At 35.3% G+C, this 20363-nt stretch overlaps 1 protein-coding gene across 7 annotated transcripts in view; it reads left to right on the forward strand.

Moving 5' to 3' along the window:
* The window catches only part of SLC26A7 (solute carrier family 26 member 7), a 142988-nt gene that overhangs the window by 75539 nt on the left and 47086 nt on the right, over positions 1 to 20363 (forward strand). For 5 of the 7 annotated variants that reach the window (XM_005563680.4, XM_015455017.4, XM_065519432.2 and 2 more), the window contains 4 exons: positions 7939 to 8091; positions 11775 to 11857; positions 14022 to 14169; positions 15820 to 15933. In XM_005563680.4, coding sequence (XP_005563737.2) covers positions 7939 to 8091; positions 11775 to 11857; positions 14022 to 14169; positions 15820 to 15933 — 498 coding nt within the window. The remainder of the gene's footprint in view (positions 1 to 7938; positions 8092 to 11774; positions 11858 to 14021; positions 14170 to 15819; positions 15934 to 20363) is intronic. The other 2 variants (XM_065519433.2, XM_045398485.3) reach the window with 2 other exon arrangements.

The raw sequence follows: 20363 nt of genomic DNA on the forward strand, positions 1-20363 counted from the left end.
GGGGAATTTGCTAGGGTCTGTGATTCTAAGAACAAAAGCTTGGAATCCCCTCTGCCCTCTGTATTAGCTTGCTATGGCTGCCACAATAAACTGTCACAGACGAAGTCACTTAAACAACATAAATTTAATTTCTCCCAGTTCTGGAGGCTGGAGATTCACAATCCATGTGCTGGCAGGACTGGTTTCTTTTGAGGCCTCCCTCTTGCTGCTTCCTCACATGGTGGAATCCCTGGGCATGCACAGCCCCTGTGTCTGTGTGTCCTGATTCTTAGGAGGACGCCAATCATATTGGATTAGGGCCCACCCTAATGGCTTCCTTTTAACTTAATTACTTCTTTAGAGACCCTGTCTCCAAATAGAGTCACACTCTGAAGTACTGGGGGTTAGGATTTGAACATATGAATATTGAGGGAACACAAGTCAGCCCATAATACTCTCTTTGAGCTGTCTCAGAAGTGAGCAGCAGTAGATTTGGTGCTGGCTCTTATGGCTACTGTAACTTGTTATCACAAATCTAGTGGTTTAACAAAACAAATTTATTCCCACATTTCTGGAAGACACTTCAAAATCAAGGTCTCATCTGGTCCACGCTCCCTCTGGAGATTCTAGGGGAGAATCCATCCTTGCCTTTTCAGCTTCTGCTGGCTCCTGGCATTCCTTGGCTTGTGGCTGCATCATGCCAACTTCTACCTCTGTCTTCACATGGCCTTCCCCGCTGTTTGTTCTTCTCTCCTATCTCTTACAAAGATACTGATCATGGGATTTAGGGCCAACCCAGGTAATTGTAGGTGCTCTCATCTTGCGATCGATCCTTTACTTAATTACATCTGCAAAGACCTTATTTTTCCAAATAAAGTCACAGTCACAGGCACTGGAGTTTAGAATGTAGACTTTTTTTTTTTTTTGGCGGGGTGTGGGGGGGCTACAATTCACTCACTACAGTAACCCAACCGTGTATGGTGAGGAGGGTTTATGTTTTTGCTTGTTTTTTGTTTGTTTGTTTTAAAATTAGAATGAGACTGAAGTTATCCATGTGATGCAATCAGTAAATAAAATTAACACCACATTTCAAAGCTATTTCAGGGCTGTGACTACCACTCAGTGCTCTGTGTTGTGAGATGAGGCTTCTGATAGAAGTACCATCTAAATGGATAGATTATTAATAAATTTTACTCAACATAGGACTTTACAGTAGATACAATGAGTAAAATAATTTATTCAGTGGTGCTACTGTTGTCTTAATATACACTCCTTTTGAGACATAGAAAACAGTTAATATTTTTAGACACCTATCTATATACTGATTATGCCAAATGCACTTTCAAACCAAAGTTTGCACATGTGTTAGCTGGCATATATGGATGTTACCATTGTTTCTGGAGATAGTTCTGGTTTTGTGGTTGATGACTGACTCAAAGTCATATATTGGGAATTAAGAATTGTAGATTGCAGATTAGTAGTTTATATCTACTATTAAAATAGTGTGCTGATAGATTTACCACAGTGTGCTAATTTTGCTAATGCTCTGTTGTTTCTCTAGTCAAACAGAAACTTATTTATCACAGATCTTTAGTGCCAAGATAGTGTAGGAATAATAAACAATGCTACTAAAGGGTTATGTGTTGTTTTTCACATAGAAATATTTATTCAAATAATCTTTTTGGTCCCTTTATGGATAATTCAAAAATGTATTCATCATTACTAGTGAAGAATTATTATCAGTAATATCATTATGCTCTAAAAATATTTAAATCCTTTTTTCTCATGTACATTTTATTACAGCAAAACCTAGACCAACCAGAATGCCGAGGAAAAGAATGTTTTGATTAATAGAATTTTCTGGTTAATAAAGTATTGAGCAGAAAGTTTATTTAATTTTTAATACTTGTTAATATTTTCTAAACATATAAGATCTTTCTATTTGTATTACGAAATTTAACAGAGTGGATAAACTTTGTATTTTTTTTTTTTACTGCATAGGTATTTCTTTACAGTGCCTTGTTTAGAAATTTATGACAGTCATGCAATGAGAACTCAATGTCTGTGGCCCCAGGGAGACCTTTATTTATCTTTTCTTAACTAAATACTGAATATAAACTTTTTCAGCCTTGATGTTGCTTCATTTTTATAAAATTAAAATTTGACTATATCAAAGATGGATTACTTAAAATTACTGCAATGGTAGCTTGAATATTTGGCTCAATGTCTTGCACATGATAGAACTTCAATAAACAAGTTGAATAAATGAATACTTGATAACTGCAAATCCCCCTAATATGATGTAACCCAAGTATTGGTAGTGAGAAGAGTCTGGATCCTTTCTCTTCTTGTTATTCTACTTATTCAAGGTAAAATCTACGCCTATTTACAGACTTATTGTTACTATTACTATGCTAGACCCAAGTATTCATTCATTCAACAATATTTATTGAGTATCCACTTTTTTCCGAAACACCATTCTAGAAGTTGAGAATCCATCATTGAATAAAAAAGCTTATAGAGAAAGGCAAATTAGATAAAACACATTATATAAATATATTTGTGTGTGTGTGTGTGTGTGTGTGTGTAAATGTCTATGAAGTACTTTAGAAAAAAGCCTCACCTCTAAAGAAAATAATGAGAAGCAATACATGTGCTGTGGGTAGGTGATTTATCTCAAGATGGCTTGTTTATGCATATTGATATTTTTTCATTTTATATCATTATATTAAATGGTAAATTTAAACAACCAATATTACAGTCTCAAAATGAGCTAAACTCTCAATATGTAATGAACGAATATTATAGTTTTATTAAACTGACTGGGCAGTTCTGGTTAGATAGCTTACTTATTTATCCATACAGATATAAATATTATCTTTGCTTCTCTGAGATCTGGGGAGAAAATGTTGATCCTCAATAGGAATTTTTATCTACTGGAGCTCAGTGCATGATAGTGTATTCAGATGACTGGATTTATACCAGAAATTAGAAATTTAATGTGTGCTTAGGATGCCAGGAACTCTATTAAATGAGCATATGTAAATAGGTGTGTGTGCGTGTGTGCATGTCTATCCTTAGCCCCATTCCTATTTCTTTTTCCATATGCCACCCATCTATCATGAGCCTGTTTTAGCTTGTGATTCTCTCTGTGGGTCCACATGACAGTCATTAGAATGACACTCCTCACCAGCCTCCTTTCCTATTGTGTTCTTCATGCTGGTTGTAATGAGCTATCCACCCCCGTGTTCTTCTGGAGCATCTTGTGAGATGTGCTTTGCTTGATGAGCTGTAGTTTAATCCAGACAGACAATAAAAACCCTGGGGGGGTTTCTCATTCCATTCATTCTGGGGTGGTCATTTTTATTACTGCAAACACATGTTCTCAAAATGCACACTACAGCAAATTTTGTATGGCTTGGAAGTTTTGCATATTTCTACTCTTTCTTATACAGACAGTGTCATGGCATACTTTTAATACCCTATAAAACAGCAGAAAAGATATTCTCTAAATGCTTTAAAATACTTGGATGTTTGTCTTCTTCTTGACAAATCGTCTAAATAATATTCTCGATTTTATCCTCAAATCATGAAAAATCATCAGAAAGCATTTGGACAATTTGTTTTTTGATATCGTCTCTATCCCCATTCCCTGTAGAATATTTCTCATTTTGGATTTTTATCCTGGGATTGATTGAGTAGTGGGCAACTTTAAGTAATGAACTCTGTTCCTTCTGTAGAAATCCTGTGAACAGTTATCATCCACAACATAGAGACAGAGAGGAAAAATGTCATCTGCATCTAAGATAACGATGATATTGTAGTACCTACTTTTGTTTTCAAGTAACATGGAATAAAATAGAATTATGTGAAAAAGATAATAAGTAAAGCTTCCTGACCCCTAATGTGTTTATTAATGTATCTGATTACATAACTAGTGGTTTTTTGTTATTGTCCCTTTAACTATATGGATAAAAGGGGGTCTGGATAGCCTGCATTATCCTAATTCTTTTCACCCAGTGAGGCTCCATTTAATTGAGTACATTTTCTTTATCCTAATTCTATTATCCTAATTCTTTTCAGCCAGTGAGGCTCCACTTAATTGAGTACATTTTCTTTGCTCAAAAGAGTTAACATGTTAATGATAAAATTCAATATGCAGAATTCAGGCTCAACCTGATGCACCACCTTTATACCAGGTGCTTTTGATCCTTGGGCCAGATGGGCTGAGTTTTTTGAGGAGGAAACCTACTAAGCAGAATTTTATGATATTCTAAGGAATATAGTCCATATAAATTCTTTTGACTCATTATCTATATTATGTTTTGACTCAATATTTTGAGTTGTGGTCAAATATTTAATATGCTAAATAGAAAGGACAAAGAACACAAAAAAGTTAGGCTACTATAAGAATAATCTGTGTGCCAGAATAAAACTAATCTTTATCACCTGAAACCAGACTTGACCAATTCACTGTGGACAAATAGAAATGAAGTTATAAAAACCGGATTCAGCATGTTCAAGAGGAGGAGAAGAGACATTTTGAAAATAAGCATATAAGGACAATTTAAAACCCTAAAGTTATTGAAGTGATATATTTTCAGAAGAGAAAACATGGAAGATACAAATAAGCTCTTATGCAGAGCTGTTAACATTCCAGATACATTCATACATATTTAGAAGCATGAAATTTTATTTCATCAAAAGTAATATCTATATTAGCTTTCTAGGGCTTTCAAAACAAATATCACAGACTGGGTGGTTTAAACAACAGAACTTTATTTCTTATAGTCCTGGAGACTGTGATCGAGAAGTCTAGATCAAGGTGATGGCAATTTTGGTCTCTTCTTAAGGCCTCTCCCCTTGGCTTGTAGATGATGGCCTTCTCCTTGTGTCCTGACATGGTATTTCCTCTGTACAAGGTTCATGTCTGTGTTCTAACCTCTTCTCATAAGGATACCAGTCATTTTGGATTAGGGCCCACCCATATGACCTCATTTTACCTTAATCACCTCTTTAAAGGCCCTATTTGCAGTATAGTCACATTCTGATGCACTGGGGGTTCAGACTTCAACATATGAACTCAGAGGGGGCCACACAACTGAGCCCATAACAATGTCAAACCATGCACATTTATTTGAAACTTTTCTTCTCCCACTTAGCATTATAACAGGAAGGTCTTTCCATGTCAATAAATATACATTTTGTCTAAAATAATGAATTTAATGGATGTAGACTATTATATGTATACATGTAACCTAGAGAATTCAACCAGTTCTCTTTTGTTTTACTCTTTAAATGGTTTCCATTTTCAATGCTGTTTTAAACAATGTTTCAGTGAATATCTTTGTAACAAGGTCTTTTCACATGAGCTTAATTATGTTCATAGCTTAATATTTTGAAGTAGAATTGCTAAGGCAAACAATAGAGCAGTTCAAAAGTGTTTATTTTATTTTTCAGCTTTATTGAGATATAATTGACAGATAAAAATTGTATATGTTCAAAATGTACAATGTGATGTTTTGATGTATATATACATTGTGAAATGATTTCCACACTCAAGCTAATTAACATGTGTATTGCCTTCAAAGGCTTCCTATACATGTTATCAGATCACCAAAGGATTACAACAATTTATACTCACAAGGGCATGTAAAAGAGTTCCCATTTCTTCCCCCAGATTACACATTTAAATTATTATTATTTAAGCATCATTAATAATATGATAAAAGAAAAAATGCTTTCTTATTGTTTGAATTTACAGTTCTTTGATTACTAGTGTGATTGAGCTCTTTGTTCATATGTTTATTCACCATTTATATTTCTTTTGTTATCTGTTTACGTCCTCTGCTAATTTTAAAATCTTTATTTTCTATGACTTCAGGTTTTACATTTAACCTCTTTTAATCTAGAATTTATTTTATTCTGCTTAGTTTTTGTTTAAATATGATATATTGGATAATCTTTAATATTGGATAATGCAACTGTTATGTGTTTCTGGGTTTTTATTGTTTTAAAATTTTTCATATATATATATACACACATATATATGTTATATGTTTTTAAGTTAGAGACCCTCTATATATTAATATATATATTTAATTAATATGTATTTAATATATATTTAATTAATATGTATTAATATATATATTTAACACACACACACACACACACACACATATATTTAAGCTAGAGATGGGATCTCCTTCTGTTGCCCAGGCTGGAATGTAGTGGTGCAATCATAGCTCACTGTAACCTAGAATTCCTGGGCTCAAGGGATCCCCCCGCTCCAGCAGGCTCTTGGGTAGCTAGGACTACAGGGGCATGCCACCACACCCAGCTAATTTTTTAAATTTTTCATAGGGAAAGAGTCTTGCTATATTGCCCAGGGTGGTTTCAAACTCCTGGCTTCAAGCGATCCTCCTGTCTCAGCTTCCCACAGTGCTAGGTGGTGAGCCACCGCACCCAGCTTTTACTTATATATTTTGTTATTAGTATCATGTTTTGACTTATTATAAATATACTTTTATGTTTGTTAGTATAAACCCATAAATATTTTCTTGCAACATTTTCTAATATATTCTGTGCGTTTAATATTCTGTATGAATTTGAGAACCACTATGTTAAATTTCCAGACAACGAAATTCCAGTTGAGTTTCCTTATATCAAACATTCATGTAGAGGATAGATTGTATTTGGCTGGCTATTATTATTCAGCACCTAATTTAGGGTTCTTTAAAATCTCAACCTATCTTTTTCGTGCTAGTAGATTAGATACTTACATAACTATCAATAACATTCTAAGTTGTTGAACAAAGAGTTATTGGCACTTAATTGAAACATAGCCTTTGATTTTAAAAAGGGCTTTAATATTGTTCTTTTGGTTGATTTTACTCTTACATTGATCCTACCTTTTCTGCCACATCAGATCATCCCAAATTACCAAGATTGTGTGTTTGATGTTAATGTATTATACTTTCTTCCTAGTTTCAGGCAAATTCTTTGATGTAGGTATAACTTCAAGCAGGGCTACACACTTTTAAAGACAAATAGTTGTATTGATTTCTTGACCATACTTTTCAGGAAGTCATGCACCCCTCCCCTCACATTCTACACTCTAAGTTTTACAAATATGCCCTTTAGGCAATTTTCTGTCAGGTTTCTTCCTCTTACTCCCTCTATCATCTATAACCTGGCCTGGCCAATTCCCATTTATCTTCTTTGAGAAGCCCCCCCACCCCACCGCCCACTACCACTCAAAACCCTAAGTCATATATTTCAGGTGCCCTTTCCATGTCCAAAGCACTGTATGCATTAATTTGTTGTTTTACTTAGCAATTCCTACACTAGACCATGAGCTCTGTGAATACTGAAGCAATGTCTAAATTTTTTACTATGTAGACCTCGCAGTGGGCATGGTGCTTGGTATAAAGTAAGTAACAATAAATAAGTAAGTTAATGCTGAATGACTGAGAACATGTTAATATTTTACATGAAGCCAAATATCTGATGTCAGTTAAATGCCAGCTCTTAACTCTTTTGTGTGTGATCTATATGTGTGCTTATTTGCTTCTGGGGTTTGAGGAGGGCCCCAAAGTTGGGGAACCCATGGTTCCCTGACTGCTGTTAATGATGAATCTGCATATAAATAATAAGTTAAACATCTCTGCCCCTCGAAGTGTCAGGGATGAAGCCGGAAGAGTCATTCTCTTTAGCAGTGTTCTTATGTAGGAAGGTGCAAACCCTGAGTTTGATGAAAGAATCAAGGGTACAGAAATTTTGTAGATGCAAATAAATATATAGCATTAGCACTGACTACCCTCTTACCTATACCTTTCCTCTCCCTAGCCATTAAGATAGTTTTATAAAACATCATTGAGTATATTGGGGGTCATATTTTCATGTTAGTATATTATAGGTGACCCTGAATTTTGTTCGTATTTTTTCTCATTACTGTAGATTTATGCATATGTTTTTGAAAACATCAAGTCTGTGCGACTGGAAGCATTGCTTTTATCCTTGCTGAGCATCGTGGTCCTTGTTCTTGTTAAAGAGCTGAATGAACAGTTTAAAAGGAAAATTAAAGTTGTTCTTCCTGTCGATTTAGTTTTGGTAAGTATAAAATGAACATTTAGTTTTTCGCCACACAAAGCTTGACAGTTCTTGGGGAGATCTGCAGATGCTTACTATATTGTCTACAGTAACCCTCAGCTACTCCTGTCTCTCATTAAAGCAGGGCTAATTTGCGTGGCTATACAGTAATGTAAGAACAGGAAACATTTTGAGTCAATAATTTTAAAAAGAAAGCACACATGTTTTTAATTTATACAACATTTCTCGTATGCTTATAATTTTTTATATAAATAAGAAAACGTATAGCTTAAAATCTTAAATAAGGAGGTACTTATAAGGGTGAGACTCAAAATATCTCTGGCATGTTCTTCTGTAAATTAATAAAATATGGTATCATTTCCTATTTATATGGCACCTATGAAATATATATAGAAATATTATCAATTGATAAATGTTCATTCATGATTGAAAGGTTTTTGTTACTTACCTAATTTTGCTTCATTGAAAGGATGCTCATGATTTTCATTGGCCAAAGCTGGTTCTCTAAAATATGTTTTTGTTGTACCTGGAAAAGCAATACATTACATTTTGCTCCTAAGGCTTGTGGCATTAGAAAATATATTCTGAAATTTCAAGAACCTCTAATGGGAACTCTTAACTATACAAAGAATTAAGTTGAAAATAAAATCTTAACGTATAACCACAGTCTACTAATTTACTATCAGTTGGCTTTAGTATTTTAATGATCTTTGAGTTATACATGTATATGATAAATGTTGTCTAAATAACTTTATCTATTAAAATATTCCTTCTAATTGTTGAAATTATGTAGGTTTATGTACAATTATAAGGCTAGCACATTGGAAATTAACTCTGAAGGCTATGACTCATTTCTATACAACTAATACAAAAGGCTTCTCTCCATAACTAGGCCATGTATTATCCTATACTCTTGATAATTTGTTGAGATCTATATAACATATGTGATTTATATAATATATATGTGTGTGTATTTCAAATAAGTCATAAAAATACAGAGTATTATGATTATTAGTTTTCACAGCAACAACTGTGAAACATACCATCTTATCTCAAAGTCCTGTAGATATTAAGAAATGCTTATTATATCTTGGGAAGCTATATTGCATAAGTTTCATAAAACCAAAAATTGAAAATAACCTTAGGGAGGAAGGCTGTTAAGCTGGTAGTAAAACATTTGCTTATTCTCTGCAAAACCAGTTACAATTATTCTTAAAATAAGATTAAAGGTATTCCTTATATACGTGTTATCCCTAACATTTCTAAGACCCAAGGCAAAAGTACCAATGCAAGCCCCAATACTTGTAAGTTATAGATCAAAATGTTAAATATAACAGATTCTGTTTTCTTATGTTGACAAATATCCCTTAGTGATGACTTTGAAAGCCGGGTTAGAACAGAGAATTTTCCTAGTCATTTATGTTCTGCCAGTATGGGGCAGAGTGGGGAGACCCAGCCTCTTGGTCTGCTCCCTCTCTTCACTTTCCAGCTCTATCCCACCTGCCAGGGGATTCATATGTATATGTGTGGACACCTCTGTCCTCACGTCCAGGCTCCAAACACATCGCCACTCCATCACCACTACGACTATCTCTTTGCCAACTTTCTTGAGCTACCCTGGGAGGATGGACTTCCAGAAGGTGCCCTGCAAGCAGGCAGAAGGCCATTTGGGCAAGGAATGATAGATTCTTGAGTATCCAGATTGTGGTTCAGAAAGAAGGGGACTGGTTTGCGTTGGGCACAAACTCCCTACTCCCACAGAGCTCTCTTCTTGTGGGAAAGTCTACAGTTGGAAGAAGTCAGATTAGAACCCTCGGAAGCAGGGGTCCCCAACTTCCGGGCCATGGACTGGTACCAGTTCATGGACTGTTAGGAACCTGGCCACACAGCAGAAGAACATGACTGCCTGAGCTCCGCCTCCTGTCAGATCAGTGGCAGCATTAGATTCTCAGAGGAACACAAACCCTGTTGTGAACTGTGCATGTGAGAGATCTAGGCTGCGTGCTCCTTATGAGAACCTAGTGCCTGATAATCTGAGGTGGGAACAGCTTCAGCATCCCCAAACCATCTCCCACCTCCTCTCCCAACCCTGTTCATGAAGAAATTGTCTTGCACAAAAAGGATGGGGACTGCTGCTCTAAAGCACTAGTCACATCTGGGGTGCAATCCCCTCTTGCCCAGGTCTAAGGGCAGTACTGGCCTTATACACACATATTGAATTAATATTGAAGAAGGACCAATTACTCAACTGGTAAGGAAAGTTTAATTTTGGTAAAGAAATACAGCGAGGAATAAAACACTATCTGAAAGGCTAATTCAGTGAGTTAGAGCACTTAATTTTAATATTAATTGTGTATCAAACATCCTGTATACTTCAATTTTCAGTAAGAATCCAGTATCTTGTAGCTATGGCATATTTTCTTTACAACTCACATTATTTTCTGACCTAGAATAGATGTTTCATGATGATTATGAGCAATTATAATTTATTAATTGGCATAGGAATTTTTAAATATGTTAATATGTCTGATTCTAAACTAATAGCCTGAATCTTTAGCTACTACTAGCTTCTTTAGAAAATGCTACTATTGTATCACAATATTTATAAAGTTTAACAATATCACCTTTATGGTTTTGTTGCTTTTTATCTTTTTCTTTAAGTCTTCAGGGTGTTTTGCTTTTTAAGCCTATTTCATGTTTTAAAAACCTCCGCAAATTCAGCTAAATATCATCACAGAGAACAGAACAACAGGAATAGGGGAAAAACCTACAAAATTATATTATTGGGCATTGATTATTAGATATTTGTTATTTTGCTAGTGTGAATTTGTTATACTTTTTTCTGGCCATGTATATTGTAAATTTGTACTTTAAGTGAATTATTGATATGTCTCTTTTACAAGACGATTTACTCCAAACTGACACCATAATCATGTGAAATTTTTAATATCTATTAAAATTATCAGAAAAATGAAAATCGATGGAAAACAGTAGACTGCAGTGGCTGGTGAACTGGGCTCTGATATGCATATTAAAGATGATTATGGGTATAGGCAGGGAACATATAACCTTGCTTAGCATATGTCAGTAACAGAAGGATAGGGTATCTGAAGCTCCATAGGGGTCATTTTAAAAGCATTGAGCCCAGCAGGCTGTGAAGCAGCATGTTTCACTATAAGAAATCGTAAAAGCTAAAAATTTAAAAATATTAAAGGAGACTGTAAATCATCATTGATTACTAACATGGATTAGGAATGTTGATGCAATATCTCAAACTCTTGAAAGGCTGCTGTCATGGAGAGAAAACGTGCTGTCTTACGAAGCATCCCTTCATATCATGGGAGGCAAGTATTTAGGTTGGATTGTGCTGTCTTCATGCACACACACACACTCCTGCATCCTGTAGTTTTTCCCCTACAAAATTGGACATAATTGAGGTGACAAGGGTAAGATATTAGAAAAGCCATATGATTGGGGTGTCATCTAATTTGGAGACTGTCAGTGCTCTCAAAACTGAATGACTTCTTGACTTTTAATATTTTGTTTATTTTTAAAAGTCTGTGCAACTGCTAGATTATTCTTGATGTCTTTGTGACATGATAACAATGTTTACTTTTAAAAATTGAAGGTGTTTGAGAGGTCATTAATGTATATTTTTTCTTTTTGCAAATGGAACCACACAGATTATTGCTGCATCATTTGCTTGTTATTGCACCAATATGGAAAACACATACGGATTAGAAGTAGTTGGTCATATTCCACAAGGGTAATGTAGTGTATTTTTTTAAAAAATATTATTTGTTTGTTTGTTTATTTTTGATGGAGAAAGGGACAGGGAGTGGGTGGGTATGAATATTTCATTTCTTAATTCTAATTAATTTCTATTACAAAATGATAGAAATACACACTTCATGTGTCGAGAAAGAGTAACTTCCTAGACTTCACCTATTACTAAGGATGTTGATAATTTCTTTATACAGCATTACTTCAGGTAAAAGGTGTGGGAAATATTTGCAAATATATTATTAACAAAATAGAGGGCATTGACTTTGCAAATTAGTTATGATCTGGGATTTAGTCAGCCCTATCTCTTCCTCACCACACATATTCTATGACTATTTTCATTTCAGTTAAATCATAGTAAAAGTAGACAAGCATCATCTGAAATAGCAAACCCTAGGCCTGGGTAGTATATAATCGTGAAAGAGTGGAAGTGGAGAAGAAGGAGTAGTTCCCTAGCTGGCCTTAGCCTTCCCCTCGCCACTAAGAAGGAGTTTAACAAAAGAGATGTTCACCCTAAATGAGCAAAAGGTTGTACCACATATGGGCTGAAAGAAAATGAAAATATATGAGGGAAGGAGGACAGTATCTTATGGGTTACTCCCTTTGAATGGGCTGCATTACATGTACACTGATAATTATGAATTTGGGGCAAAGTTACAATTGTTGAATCCTATAAATTTTTATCTTCCAATCCCAAATTTTGGTTTCTAATTACATGAAAATGGAGAAACAGTAGAAAAATTCTCAGGAATTAAAAAGGGAATGTTAAAAATCCTGTTTCTATCACATATAGACATAGGCTAATGTTGATTATATGAATCAAATTGAATTTTCTCGAAGATTCCTGCTTTTCTACCTTTGAAAGTCAGTTTGTTATTCCTTTTATGCCAATTTGTTGTTAATAATTAGGCTCACTCAGTCTTCATGAAACTAAGTTATTTTACTTTGAAATGATTTTGTATAGCATAATAACCTGTAATGATACAAATCAATTTGTCTTAATGGTTTACTTAAGTCGGTGGGTTAAAATTTTAAAAAGTGTGCCTCTCCTCCATCACCTCTAATTCTCCTTTATTTTGAGTGACCTTTCCAGACCCTTCTGCTAAAGGAATTATAACAAGAACATGGCTTTGAACAGAAGTGGAGCTGAGATTGCATTCCAGCTCTGCCATTCACCTTGTGATGTTAGATAACTATTACCTAACCTTTCTCAAAATGTTTTCTCCTCCATACAGTGGGTATAATGATGCTTGGTTTGGAGGTTGTTGGGAGAATTAAGTAAAATAGGTATTATGAAAGGGCCAAGCATTCTACTTACATACTGGGTATTAAAAATCAACATGAATTCTCTTCCAGTTTTCTTCCACTATTGCCTAAGGGATTTATTTATTTATTTATTTATTTATTTATTTATTTATTTAGTAAGTCTCCCAAGGAATCATCAGGGATAAATAAATAATGATAATTTGGCTCAAGTGGTTTTCAAAAAACAATTAGACAAGGGCTGGGTATTATTTGAGAAAAATATTTTAAACAGTTCTTTGAAATGGAAAAACAACTATGCTCCTATATTTTGAAACAGAGAGTTAGTTAGATGGAGCCTTTATACATATTTTTCTTAATGGATGTAAGGTATAGTTAAGTGTACTGTGAAAGGATTGAGTTAAAAAACATAGTTAAGATAATGAACTCAATGGCAAATTTAGGGATTAACTCAAGAATTGTAGCTCACAGTAAACCAGTGTTTGCATACAGCACTGTAGTATTCAAGGGAGGAAATACAGTCTTCAACACCAGCCAAATAAATTTTGGAAAGGTTCAAATGAAGGAATGCTCCAGATTTGCTTTTGTTCTGATACAGGAAATTTCTGTAGAGTCAGAATTTCTGTGGTGTAATCTGAATTCCCTGGGCGTAAATGCCAGTTAAATGCATGGAACTGTCCCTGTGGTGTTCCTTGTAATTTTGCTTTTCTGCTAAATAATGTTGAAAACAAAGGGCTTCTAAGGGCAAGGCTGCTTGGTTTTCTCATGGGTATGTCACTTAGTCTATGTAAACTTCAGAGTCATTACCACAGTTAAATTCATTGCAAGTTGTTACAGAAATTACATGAAGTTTGATGACTTCAATATGGTCCTTCTTTCCACAGAATTCCTTCACCTAGAGCTCCCCCGATGAACATCCTCTCTGCTGTAATCACTGAAGCTTTTGGAGTGGCACTTGTAGGCTATGTGGCCTCACTGGCTCTTGCTCAAGGATCTGCCAAAAAATTCAAATATTCAATTGATGACAACCAGGTGGAGTGTGCCCCCAGCCCCTCTCCACTCCAGTTGTATCACTGCACTGTGCACTCCCAGATCCTAAAAATGTTGAACTTATGAAAAATAAAACTTTCCTAACTGTATAGCAAGAGTGGGTTGAACAAAACAAAACAAAAATATTAAAATCATTCATAGGAAGCTAAAAACCTGGCATTAATGGTTCATAATACCTTTCATTTTTGTTAAAATAAAAGGCATCATGATGTTCTTTTTGATTTGTTTTTAGGAGAGAATCCAAACAGATTTATTATTGCATGCTAATATTTAATAATTTTGGATTTCTAAGTACAAATAACACTAGTATTACTTTTAGTAAAAAAAACCTAAAGAATGTGAGGGTCTATTCTTAGAATACCAAGGGATATAGATTACACTGATCATATTTCTGAAAATGTGTTTGCCCATGTCCTGTTTCAAGTCCTGTCATGGTGGTTCTACAGAGCTGTGCTGGTCTACAGAGAAGTTGTAGTGTGGTAGTTTATGAATATCGAACTACCTGTGTGCAAATCTCGTTTTCACACTATGTGACCTTAATCTTCTCTGTGCGCCAATTTTCTCATCTTTACAAAAGCAGATTTATTCATTCCACAGATATATGTTGAACCTAATATATAGTAGGCACTAGTCTAGGTACAAAGCATACAATGGTGAGGAACGCAGACCATGTCTTTCTTTTACTCGAAACCTTCCAGTGACTTCCAGTCACACACAGAGTAAGAGCCTCTCTCATGGTTTACAAGGCTCTACATAACCTGCGAATACTCTTTTCCTCTTTGGTCTCATACCCTTTTATACTCTGTGCTAGCAACACCACCTTGCTTCTCCTTGAACCCACTAGTCATGCTTCTGGCTATGGATGTTTACACTTGCTCTTCCCTTTTCTGGGAATTTTGTTCTCTCCAATACCTGCTTAGCTCCTCCATTTATTTATTTATTTTAAATTTTTCTTTTCTAGAGATAAGGCTCACTCTGTTGACCAGGCTGGAGTGAGTGGCATGATCATGGCTCACTGCGACCTCAACGTCCTGGGCTCAAGCCATTCTCCCACCTTAGCCTCCGCAGTAGTTGAGACTTCAGGCATGCACCACCATGCCTGGCAACTTTTTTTTTTTTTCATTTTTAAAACATGGGGCCTTGCTATATTGCTCAGGCTGGTCTCAAACTTCCAACTTCAAGAGATCATCCTGCCTCAGCCTCCCAAAGTGCTGGGATCATAGGCATGAGCTGCCATGCTCAGCCAAATGCCTCTTTTAGGCAAGGGAAGCCAAGAATGAATAATTGGTTTAGCATTGTGAAGATCATTTGTGAAATGATGAGAAGAAAAACATGACTGTGGTGACTTAAAGATGGAGGAGAAATTGATGACAGAGAGCATTACAAAAAATAGTATTTCCCGATAAGGTTGTTATGAGGATTAAAAGAGTAAAGTGCTTGAGAACAATTTCTTGCTCATTGTAAGCACCCAATAAATGTTAGCTATTTGTATTGTAATTGTTAAATCCCAACTGGTGGGGAGAACAAAATCTGAATACAAACAAGCCTCATTATGTGACAAATTGTACCTGCAGTCTCTAAAAGTCGATTATGATTAAGATATTATATATTCTCTCATTATGAATCTTGCAGGAATTTTTGGCCCATGGCCTCAGCAATATAGTGTCTTCATTTTTCTTCTGCATACCAAGTGCTGCTGCCATGGGAAGGACTGCTGGCCTGTATAGCACAGGAGCAAAGACACAGGTAACTGAATTGTTCCGCAGGGACAAAGTTCTGCTAGGCCTTTACTCCCATTCTAGGAGAGTGGGAAGAGCTAGCTTCTCTTTAAAGCCTGAAACTATTTTCAATAATTTAATTTTTTTCAAAGTTGTTTTAAGAAAGTCCTTCTCTCTCTCATCTCTTTCCTATAAATGACACTTCCGAAGCTAAGGATTCAACAAGCAAACTAAAAAATTCTGTACAGATTGCAGCTTTGTGGTTAGCAACCTTTGAGGCCAAAGCTCCCTCTAGTGGTGCCTCTCTGTTTCTTTCTTTCTAATCTAAATGGTCAACATGACGTTTTCCCATTTTTAACTTCCTTTAAATAAATAAAATAGATTATATGAAAAAGAAATCAGTCATTGACACTGAAATTTCTGTCTATAGAGTTGTACAGGTATTTAAATGTATAATAAGATATCAGCACATATTTTAGGTTAAACAATTATTATATTTTTTAGGAACTCAAATCAATTTGACATGTATTGAGAGCCTGTGATATACCAGGCATTCTGCTGGGTACTGGTAAGATGATGATGATGATGATGATGATGATGATGATGACAATCCTAGTGATGAAGATGATGCTATTGATGATGATGGTGGCGGTGGTGGAAAAGATATTGAGTTGTGAGCCAGGCATTGGCTGTCATACTTTTGTTATAAATGAACTTGTTTAATCCTATGAAAAGTTAAACCTTTAATGATTTAGGCAACCTTAAGAAGGAGGTGTAATTATTATCCTCAGTTTCTAGATGAGAATGTTGAGGAAAAGAAGGTTAAAGTAACTTACCCAGGTCATAGAGGTAGTAAATGACAGAGCTGAGATTGGAACCCAGATAGATTTGCTCCAAAACTTGTGTCCTTAGCCACTATTTCTTATAAGAAAAATCATGAGTATCTTAGTGTAAAAAATTAATATTAACAGCTAACCGTTATTAAAACAATTTATGTTTAAGATAGGAATTAAATGAGAACCTTTAAAACATTATTTGTGCCATTTCACACATTCATTGGGAGTCTTCCATATTAAATACTTTTTTAGGTTGTGGAATAATTAATTTTGAAAAGTATGTAGTTTTTGACTTTGTGGGCAAGTGATCAACAGATATTAAAATATCTTTAAATCTTGTGCAAAGTCACTTCACTAGTGGTGGGGCCAGGGTACAAGCTCAGGTTCTGGAGCCCAGCGCCGAACCACTCACTGTGTTTATTGAGCCTGACTCTGAAGATAGAAACATAGTACATTCACTCTGGTAAGAAACCAGGAAGAAATAACTATAGAATCCAGCAGGCACGATAACTCACACCGGTAATCCCAACACTGGGATTAAATTAAATCTTTTAATTTAAAGATTTAAATTAAAATACAGCATAAAACCAATTAATAAAACTCATATCAGTGTATCGTAGAGTACATGAAAGGAAGCAGTAACCAATTCTGAATGTATTGTAATTTGACAAATAATTGCCACAACTCATCAGCTAAGAAGTAAAATCCTCATTCAACCTTGGTTTATATGGCACAAGTAATCTGATGGATTTTTACACGGCTAGGATTTTCAAGCGTAGGGTCATCTTTTGTAGTGGCGTAAATGTTTTTGCAAACTATACTCTCAAATATTAGTGATCTAAATTTGAAGGTTTAATATGCAGTGAACTTAAATATTATTCCCTACTCTGATGACTCTTCTATCTGTAAAATCCTAGATTCCTATAGCAGTTTTTTTTTTTTTTATTTTGGGAGAGTCTTGCTCTGTTGCCCAGGCTGGAGTGCAGTGGCACCACTACTGCTCACTGTAGCCTCAAACTCGTGGGCTGAAGTGATCCTTTCACCTCAGTATCCAGAGTAGCTGGAATAACAGGCATGCACCACCACACCTGCCTTTTTTTTTTTTTTTTCAATTTTTAGTACAGATAAGAGTCTTGCTTTGTTGACCAGGCTTATTTTGAACTCCTGGCTTTGAGAAATCCTCCAGCCTCAGACTCCCAGTGTTGGGATTACCGGTGTGAGTTATTGTGCCAGCTGGATTCTATAGTAATTTCTTCCTGGTTTCTTACCAGAGTGAATGTATTATGTTTCTCTCTTCATAGTCAGGTTCAATAAACACAGTGAGTGGTTCGGCGTTGGGCTTCAGAGCCTGGGCTTGTACCTTGGCCCCACCACTAGTGAAGTGACTTTGCACAAGTAACTTGACCTCTCTGGCATAAGTAGACTTGGTTGTTAAAGTAGAATTACTGCAACAACTAAAGGAGTAAATAATGCTTATTTAATACAATGCTTGAGCACTAAATGTACTTAAAGTGTTAACAATGATCATTGATTTTATTATTAGTATTATTTAAAAAATAGTTAAATATGTTTAGAACCTTTTCTTAACATTTGATATTAAAACATCCTGGTATGGTCGAGACGCAGTGAGACGGTTTTCTAGTCCAAGTTGCCCCTTGACTGTGCGGCAGGATCTTGAGCAAGTTAACATATTCATTTATCACGTGGGCAGAAAAGGTTGAAATAGAATCTTCGAAGTGTTTCCACTTTGAATGTGTTCCATACCTGGGGTTTCCTTAGGCATTTCCCTGCTTTTCTAATTACTATTTTAGTAATAATCAATCTATATGATTCATCTTTGTAATCTTTAATATTGTGTGTCTGAAAGAGAATAATTTGAGAAAGCTTTATACTTATTTTAAATTTGGGATTTTTTTTTTTTTTTTTTTTGTTACTTTAGTTGGGTGTGCCTATGTTTGTTTAATATGGTTCGGATAAAGCAGCGCCCCTTCTCTTCTCTGTTCTGGAGGCCACACGTTTGAATGACTAGTACAACAGAATGTTTCTAAGGACTTTTTATTTAATAGGAATTTATTTTTCTGCTTGGTATTCTATTCATCAGACTTCAAAAGAAATGAAAGATATCTGACAAAACACTAGTCCAGGAAAACAAAGCTCAGTGGCAGAATATTTTCATGCTCCTCTGCTTGTTGAGATGGTCACTAATCTTTTCTACAGCTCCCATTAAATTGCACAGGGAAAGAATCTGATTTAATGTGCATACTCAAATTGAAGATGCTTTCCCATGGTAGTCATTTCAGACCTTTAACACTGCAAGTGTTAAGTTTATGTGGGTAAAACTGATAACTGACATGGTTCCGAGAAAGCACTATGCAAGCCAAGCCTTAAAAGTTTTGTTCTAAATAGACTATTTGTGAAAGCAATTTTCTATGTAACATGACTTCACAGAAGAACCCCTTAAATGGCTCTGACTCTCTTAGGGACTAGATTTATATCCCGTAAATTGACATAGATGACAAACAATCTTCAATTTTTAGGCTAATGACAACCAATCAAAGGATCAGTGATAATCATCTTACACTTGTTAATGAATTTACCAACTGACTTTTACTCAGAAACATTTCTGGTATTTCTGTAGAAATGGTATTTCTGTGCAAAGTTATCTTTACAAAATGCAAATGTGGGCATGTTATTTTTGCTTAAAGCCCTTAAAAGGCTTTGCATGGCTCTTAGAATTCAGATCATTCTGCTGTCTACCAGGCACTGAGTGCCTCCTGGCACAGCCTCCTCTTGGCCTGTTCTCCACCTCATTCTCAGACCTAGTCCTTCTCCAGCCCTTGTGGGTTCCAGTGTCTGTTCCCTTTGTTTTTGAGGCTGCCTTTCCCTTCCTCTCTATGTGAATTCCTCCCATCCTTCATATCTCACTGCCACTTCTGGGTCTGTCGTGTTCCTCTTTGTCAACGTCCTTAGTGCTATTTGACATTAAATGTTCATTAGTGTGATTATATGATTGATGTCACCCGTCTATCCTTGACTTAAAGCTACTGGAGAACACAAAACCTTGTCTAGTTTGGTTCAGTGTATCCTCAGTGGCTAGCCCAGGACCTGGCATGTGGTAGGTGTTAGATAACTACTACAGAAAAGAATGAATGAGAAATGAGAGCTTCCAATAACTGTAAGAGAAAACTACCAGTTTTGCTGACATTAGAAGAGACTGGTCAGGCTGGACAGGTTTTTTTTTTAATTACTGCTTAATATCGCACATTTACAGAAAATCCCATTTAAAACCAGGCTTAGGATCATACACTTTAGAGAAGCATTATTGAACAGAAACATAATATGAGCTACACAGATAATTTAAATTTTCTAGTAGCCACATTTTTGAAGTACAAGAAATTGATAATTTTTATTTTATATTTTAATTTACTTAGTGGAGTCAAAATATTATCATTTTAATATTAATATTTCAAAGTTAATAATTTAAAAGTTATTAATGATATTTTAACATTGCTTTCTTCTTGGTTCAAGCCTTCAAAATCTGGTATTTTAGATTTCGGGATACCTTAATATGAACTAGCCACATTTCAAGTCCTCAACAGCCATATGTGGCTGTTTTGACAGT

Source organism: Macaca fascicularis, chromosome 8, assembly GCF_037993035.2.
Source record: "Macaca fascicularis isolate 582-1 chromosome 8, T2T-MFA8v1.1".
In the NCBI taxonomy this organism is placed as follows: domain Eukaryota; kingdom Metazoa; phylum Chordata; class Mammalia; order Primates; family Cercopithecidae; genus Macaca; species Macaca fascicularis.